Raw genomic sequence first — 8,193 nt, 5'->3', positions numbered from 1 at the left:
TAGCTGTAGGAAAAGTGAATGAAACTAACCGTAAATCCAGCCAGAAGGTACACAAACACAGAGAGAGCCTGTGACATACAACTTTCCCTGACAAACCCTTTTGTCTTTGGTCCTCCTGCTCGCTCACAGAATACATGTAGATAATAACAATAAAGACCTTGACTTCAGGGCCAAATCCAAGGCCTGGTTGTTGATTCATTCAGAGACTAAATTTGCCACAAACGAAGACCAACACAATAGACTTGGAGGCAAACCTGTGCTGTGAACAAGTCTTGTCGTTCAGTTCTTCCCCTCTAAAACACTTCATTGATTACCCATACCTTATTTACAAGTAACAGAGCCAGGGGCTAATTGAGTGCTGTAATGGAAAGCCTCCACATACACAGTCCTCTGCTCCCTCACTACTCGCCTACTTTCTCTGCTTAATTACAAATAATATCCACAGCCAAGTGACCACTGACACAGGCTGCCTTAATGAGACCCGCTCCTGTGACCATGCCTTGCAGAAGGCTGTCACAGGCATACTGTAGTGCAACTGAAGTATGCCATGCAGAGGAATGCAATCAGGTGAAAATGTATGAGAAAAAAGTACTTTAATCCAACATGCATAGTTACATCCATATATGTATGCAAGCTGTGAATATCACCACATCATGCCATCATAGCATGCAGGTAAATGTACTAATTCATTTGTTCTGCCTTTGCCAATACATTTTTTTGTCTGGGGTTGAAAACTATTTGCTAACTACAAAAATTAAATCAAACAATGTTTATAATAATAATTATAATAATATTAGTAATAATATTAATAATAGGGTAATAATAATAATAAAGCATATCAAAAGTTAAAGTGGAATGCGTTGGCTACAGAGATTGTTAGTAGCACTGCAGTATGTCTGCAGAGGGAAAAAATCTTTATCAAATCCCCATTCTTTGGCTTTCAATAACCCCAGCCCATTACCTCACGGCAGCCTTTGTTAGTTCTATACAAGGGAGAACAAAATGGTTATTCAGGAGACCGCTTTAGATTTTTATTGTGGGTAGTAGTCACAAAGAGCAGTGTTATTGTATTAAAAGAACCATCTGTACCAGAAACAATGGGTTGAAATTGTCTTTGAATACCCAGTGAAAAATATAAAGCCTTTCCTTCTCATTATGTTTGATGGGGGGTGGCAGACTTGGTATAACTGACTTTTGTTGTTCTTGATGCATTCTTCTTCTGTCCTTTTTTCAAAAACGGCCCCTTTTCAGATTGTGTGTCGCCATAAACGGCTTTTCTTGTTCCAGGGCTGGCGACGGAGAGACTACCGTTCAGCGACAAGACTGCTCTGCAGCTCGCTGGAGTTGGAGCTCTGTGCCCGGGTGAGCTGGCCAGCCAGGCAGGCATGGAAGCAGGCTTACCCTGCGAACACAGTTGTTATAGCTTTCGCTGGAAAAACTGTCAGATGGGCTTGCCGGCACCCAGCTTACATTGGAGGGATACATCGTTCTGCCAATCAACCCGCGATAGGAACTACTTCCAAACTGAAGCGTAAGTAGCCTGTCGGCAGTAATATTTTCTGAGGGGGATGGAAAGCTTTCGTGCGTGTTCGCTGTTTGGTCGTTTGAGCTCCTTCCTGGTATGGTGTTGTATCACCGTAGGCTACTTTTGCAGGACAACAGTTTTTGCCAGACCCGAGGGCTATGCAGTTAATGGCATTGCCTGTATATTATATTGTATTGCCCTTTGAAAAAAAATGATATATTGTTAAAATTGCGTCCAATTATTTTATTAAGTGCGCGTTTTGCCAAGTTTGCGTCTGTCACTCGGAGTTGTGGGCACGCTTGACTGATTTACCATGGAGTCAGCTGAGAAGTTTGGATAAAGAGGATGTCGGCGCGTTTCATTTTAACCCAAAATTAAAAACAAATATAACTGCGTTCTCTTGAATTGAGATGATGGGGCATGCAGACTCAAAGCAACTGTTTAATATCTTCACTCCTCTGGGAGTGTGTGGGAGCTACTGATTAAGAAACTTTGTAGACTGCGTGCGTAAAAATCGCACAAGTGGACATCAAACACGAACTCTTAATAGATTTCTACTAGAATAAGTTAGAATAAGTTTTATCAGTCCTTATTACTAAACATTTCTTAGGTTTTTCCATTTAAACCTTAATCACACCACCTCAGTCGGCTACGTTTTATTGTTGTTAGTACGGCCCCTAGTGGCGATGGGTGTCAAATTTGGTTAGGGTGTCCATCAACAGCAATAATCACACCTGGCAGCTTATCTACTTTTCAACGCTCACTAGAATGACTGTGTGTGTGTGTGTGTGTGTGTGTGTGTGTGTGTGTGTGTGTGTGTGTGTGTGTGTGTGTGTGTGTGTGTGTGTGTGTGTGTGTGTGTGTGTGTGTGTGTGTGTGTGTGTGTGTGTGTGTTTTACACGCGTGTTTTACGCGCGCGTGTTTATGCGCGTGTGCCAAATGCGCGCTTTTACTTTGGACATATTTTTTCCAGTTGTGCCCATGCATGTCATGGAACAATGAAGCGTAACTTCCATTCAATGCTGTAGAATCACTAGAAGGATAATTACAGGTCGGTGTAACATTAGATATTATAGAGAGATGGGGCCATAATATGACGAATACTCACCCTAAAGAAAATGATTTGAAGTGCTTTTACAATTTAAGTGTAAAATGGCTGTATTATGAAGCTGGTTGCAGTCATATAAAAGATTTACTCCTGACCGTGTGTGTCAAAGTTGTTTGCAGCATAGGCCTAAGGAAGGGGTAGCCTGTATGATCGTTGGCCATTATTGAATGGCCTACCTCGTCCGTAGGTCTCTGAAATTGCAGTCAGTGTTTGCTCATCCCTCGGCACAGTTTATGTCTAAAATAGGAAACTCTCAGATATAAATCCTACACTTCACTGGCCACTTTTGTGGGGTAAATATGTAATATTGGATAATACCAAGTCGACTTGACACTGTTCTGGGGGGTTGCGCAAATTATTCTAAAAACACAGCGTCCTGCATTTTTAGGGAGGGAATTCCAACACGCACACTCTCCCGGACGCTTCCTTTCTGTGGATTTCTCAATTTCCATAAGTAGATTAGGTCAGCAGGAAATCCTCAAATGCTGATAAAGAATGAGGTATTTAAAATATGCATGTCAATAGTTTGCCCGTCGATATCAGGTGGAATAAGTGCCTTGTCTATTATCCATGTCATAGCCTATAAATTGAGTCGGCATTGGTGTCTGCAAACAGTTTGCCAGTTACCAAATAAACCAACATTTAAGGCCAGTGTGGGCCTATTGTCCTAAAAGAAATCGGCAGTCATCATGTGTCAAATAATTTCCATGTGGGAATATTTGTTTTTAGGATTCATATTTTTATTACGTTATTAATTTAATTCAAGTAGGCCTAAATTCAGTTTCTCGCACGGCTTTGGTGATATAAAGTGCGCACACGTCCCTAGTTTACCACAGTTCTGAGCTATCGAAACGGTATGGCAGGCAGAGTCCAGCAGTGCTTAAACTAACCGCAAGAGGGCGACTTTGAAACATAACTGAGTTTTCAGAATAGTGTATTGTCAATATAGATACACGTGTTCTCTGAATATTCTATGGACTGCAACTTTTGAGTTTGTCATCTTTTCTTTGTCTTCGTTTTGTGTAATATGTAGGATAATATCCAGGCTAAATAATCGGTTACACTAAGAAACATAAAACAACTGTTGACAAGGTTGCATGAGTTTAAAATCATGAATGAGAAAAGTCAGTTGTTTATCTTAAATGTTAGGCAAACTAACACCTTCCCCTCGCTTGCCCCTCCACCCCCTCCACCCCCCCCCCCCCCTCCCCCAGTAAAGTTAGCTCCGAATAGAAGAAAAGGGATGACACCCTCTCCTCTTTGTTATGTCTAATGTACTGACAACAGTTAAAAACAACGGTCATTTGTCTCTACTTTCTTCTTTCATTAACGCCCGTGGATCAAACTTGGCACACGACACGAGAGATATTTAACAACCACTACTGTTCAGCCTGACCGTGTCATGTTTTCTCTGGGGATGCCCGTGTGTTTTGGCGCATTGAAGTAACTTTATGGAAGTTTTCTTTGTAGTAGGACTAGTCTAGGCTATTGGCTATGTGGGTGAGAGTTCATGATTATTTAGAAGCGTTTGGTTTATCAATTAATCAGTTAAACTATTCATGGTTTGTGTTTTTTTGGGCTTATTGCTATTTTCATTTTTGTATGTAGGCCTATTTCAGTGTGTTTCATTGCTTGTGTATTTCATAGGCTACAGTAGAAACTGATTGTCTTTTTATCCAGGAGACTTTTTTATATTTCTAAAATGATCTATGTCTATTTAATGAAACTAAATGAAACTAAATTTGGAAATTGAATATCTGCTTATATGCAGGCCTAGGTACTGTGGAAATATAGACACTGTGTTGTGTAGGCCTACCTATTAGAGTTGTAGAAATGTCTACACTGGCCTAAAACATATCATTGCGTCAAAGTTGAACAGGCACTTACTGTATAATTTACTTTTGAGTCTTTGCTACTTTTTAAATATCTTCTTGAGCTTTGAGTTTGCTACTTGTTTTGATAAATGTATGGCATCTATTGGTTGATACAGTCTCTGCCTCAGCTAGTGCTGACCGCGAGTAACCCCGCCCCTTTATGCTAAATAATCCAAGCTGAGGGAACGTGGCTTGTGATTGGTCAGGTGGGTAGCATTTATTCGCTGACAGCCCGCACATGAATGGTTGTCTATTAACTTGTTCAAAAAGTATCAGGAGTTGTCAAGGCTCTGGCGGAGAGGCAGACGTGGTTTGTTGATTCTTTAAAGACTAAGGAAGAAGTTTGTGGTCTCAACAGGACCAACTTGCCCGAGGAAGTGAGGCGTTTTGCGACTTCAGTAAAGTTACTGAACCCTTCGAGGTACCTGCAGTGAACCTCTGGACTGGACTTTTCCTTTCGCACTGGTGAGGCAAGCGACCGCTGAAATGTATAGTATGATGGAAACCGAACTTAAACCCCCTGCACCCCAGCCAACTGGGGGCACGGGGAACAACAACAGTTCTGGAAACAACCAGAAAAACAGCCCGGAACGAGTTAAGAGACCTATGAATGCCTTCATGGTGTGGTCGAGGGGACAGCGAAGAAAAATGGCGCAGGAAAACCCCAAAATGCACAATTCGGAAATAAGCAAAAGGCTCGGGGCCGAATGGAAACTTCTTTCCGAGAGCGAAAAGCGACCTTTCATTGACGAAGCCAAGCGTCTCCGCGCTCTCCACATGAAGGAACATCCGGATTATAAATACAGACCCCGGCGGAAAACCAAGACCCTGATGAAAAAGGACAAGTACACCCTTCCAGGTGGGCTTCTTGCACCGGGCGGCAATGGCATGGGCGGCGGGGTGGGTGTTGGGGGTGGCTTGGGCGGTGGGGTGAACCAGAGGATGGACAGTTATGCACATATGAACGGATGGACAAACGGAGGCTATGGCATGATGCAGGAGCAACTTGGCTACCCGCAACACCCGGGACTGAACGCGCACAACACAGCACAAATGCAGCCCATGCACCGTTATGACATGAGTGCGCTTCAGTACAATTCTATGACAAGTTCGCAGACGTACATGAACGGCTCACCAACGTATAGCATGTCCTACTCACAGCAAACCACCCCTGGAATGACTCTCGGCTCAATGGGTTCGGTTGTCAAGTCCGAGTCCAGTTCGAGTCCGCCGGTTGTCACCTCTTCCTCACACTCAAGGGCTGCCCCGTGCCAAACCGGGGACTTACGGGACATGATTAGTATGTACCTGCCGGGCGCGGAAGTTCCCGAGCAAACTGCCCAAAGCAGACTGCACATGTCCCACCAGTACCAGAGCGCACCTGTACCCGGCACAACGATTAACGGCACCATCCCCTTATCCCACATGTAACCAATGAACATTTTATAGCAGAAAACTGGACTACTCTGGACTTATTTTTGTACAGATTTTTGGGGTTGTGGGTGGGGGGTTGGGGAGGGGTGTATAGAACTCAAGGAAAGAACACGAAACTTTTTTTTCTTTCTATTTAAAGAAAAAGCTCTAGAGGAACGGTAGGATCGCCACAATGTTTTTTTTTTTTTTTTAAATCTCCAGGTGCGTGAGATTTTGAAAGTAGAGAGGGGAGTCAATCAAATGTTTTATTATTGCAATCATGTTTTGTACAGTATTTATCAAAAATAAAACATAACAATCAGATGTAATGTTTGTAAACTACAAGAAGTTAATTTTTTATGAAGGTCAAGTCCTTTAAATGAATGAATGGATAAATAAATAATAAGGCCAGGATTGACACTGAATTCGGTTATACTTCAAACTCACTCAGCAAAAACACTGGAAGGACAGAAACAAATCTGTCAAAGCTGGCAATAATTCTCCTTGGGATGGAATAGTACTAAGCCCTTTTAATTTAGTCCAAATGAGTAAAGAGGAAAAAAAAAATCTTTCTCACAGGTTTAAAACGTTATTGTTAATTTATACTTTTTTGTCTCCCACTCTCCATCTGTTAGAGATATGAAGTTTTGTGTTCATTGTTTTTATCATGGTTTGTACATTTTCTGTATATTTACTGTGACATTTTAAGTTTATTTTAAAATTTCATTTCCGTAGTTGTATTTTAAAAATGTGGCCTGTCCTCAGTTGCCAATACTTCATGTATATATTTGAACTAATAACATCATTATAACAGTCATAATTTCAGCTGAGTTTTTTTCAATATGCAGTTTGAAATGAATAAATTTTGGAAATTTGGATATTTGAAATTGCTCTTGAGTTTTGGTTTTTATTTCACATTCAACAGGACAGTTTGTGTGTTTTCACTGATAAATGTAGTTTTTGTCATTATGCTGTTGTGGGTGTTAACCTGATGTCAAATCATTATCTGGCATGTCAAATAAGTTACAGGTGATCATGCATTGAATGTAGATTTCTATGACTGTTGATCCAATGAATCGTGGAGCAGGTGATGGACAGGAATTATAGCTGGGATATTGGAGCATAAGCAGCCGCCTGACATTATAGTATAACGTCTTCATGAGGTGATGCACAGTGTAAGATTTTTCATCTTGGATATTCAGTTGTCCTCAAGTAAGTACTGCAATTGTCAATATACTTTGAGCAGAGTGGTTGAGTGAATGGGTGATGCATGTATGTGATGTGACCAACTGTAATTTAATTTTAAAACGCCGAACTGTATATGCTTATCTACAGACTGTCGACAGACTGAAATGTAATTATTGTGCACCTTTGTTTTATGTGTTTATTTGTTTTAGTGATAACAAGCAGCTGTCTAGACTGGATGTGGAGGATGCCAGAAGATCCGTCTCTATCCAGAGGAGGGGGAGATTAAACTACCATAATGTTGAAGATTGGCATCAAGGTAGTCATTCTTTTTTTATTTCTCAAAAATAAGGTTAAAAAAGATAGTGTAATTACAGTTTGCATTACCACACATCTGAACACATTCTGAACTTGTCCAATGCTTCTAGACGATCTTAACGCACGATTTACGCACCACTTCTGTGTTCTATTCTGATTAAAGTACAGCTGTTGGTCAGAGCTCAGCTGGCATGAAAGGTAGTTCTTTTTCAGACACTGACAGCACCATCGCACCTTGAATGATTGACACCTATCATTAAAGCGAAATTCCACCACGAGTTTGTTGGCTTTGGTTTGCAGTGCTATGTAGCCCATTGTTTTAACAGACGTAACACTTCGTAAACAAAGGCCGCATCTTGAAAACGCTGAATACTTGAAAATAATTCTGCATGACGAAATGCTGTCACCTTCACGATTATAGCATGATTAAACCGTGAAGGTCTGTTGTAGTGTGTTGTTGTTGGTGTTGCTTTTGCGGACGGGTCTTTATTTCGAGCCTGTTTGTTTGCTGTTAAAAAGTTAGGCTACTATGAAAAAATGAAATATAGAATAGATTAAAAATATATGTCATAGTTTTCATGCTGTCGTGCGTTTTTACGGGTGCTGTATTACGCACGTTTACCATTTCAACACCATTCGCCCTTGAGGATTTTGCTATGCCCCTGGTTACTTTAGTGTCATAAATATTATATATTTTATGAGTTATATATTCAGTGTTTCATTTTTTTTATTTCTGGTATGGTCCATGTGGGATGGCTTCCTAGTTTTTA

At 41.0% G+C, this 8,193-nt stretch overlaps 1 protein-coding gene and 1 long non-coding RNA gene across 2 annotated transcripts in view; both read left to right on the top strand.

Annotated features, from left to right (window-relative positions):
* Positions 1 to 1,024: 1,024 nt before the first annotated feature.
* Positions 1,025 to 8,193, top strand: part of LOC134451418 (uncharacterized) — a 28,931-nt gene continuing 21,762 nt past the window's right edge. The window contains exons 1-2 of the long non-coding RNA XR_010035234.1: positions 1,025 to 1,531; positions 7,318 to 7,424. This is a non-coding gene — a long non-coding RNA (uncharacterized LOC134451418). The remainder of the gene's footprint in view (positions 1,532 to 7,317; positions 7,425 to 8,193) is intronic.
* sox2 (SRY-box transcription factor 2) lies at positions 4,771 to 5,993 on the top strand. The gene has a single exon (XM_063201870.1). It carries the CDS (start codon positions 4,994 to 4,996, stop codon positions 5,936 to 5,938), a length of 945 nt encoding a protein of 314 aa, XP_063057940.1. The 5' UTR covers positions 4,771 to 4,993; the 3' UTR covers positions 5,939 to 5,993.

Source organism: Engraulis encrasicolus, chromosome 6 (genome assembly GCF_034702125.1).
Source record: "Engraulis encrasicolus isolate BLACKSEA-1 chromosome 6, IST_EnEncr_1.0, whole genome shotgun sequence".
Lineage (NCBI taxonomy): Eukaryota > Metazoa > Chordata > Actinopteri > Clupeiformes > Engraulidae > Engraulis > Engraulis encrasicolus.
This window is presented reverse-complemented; position numbering and strand designations above follow the sequence as displayed.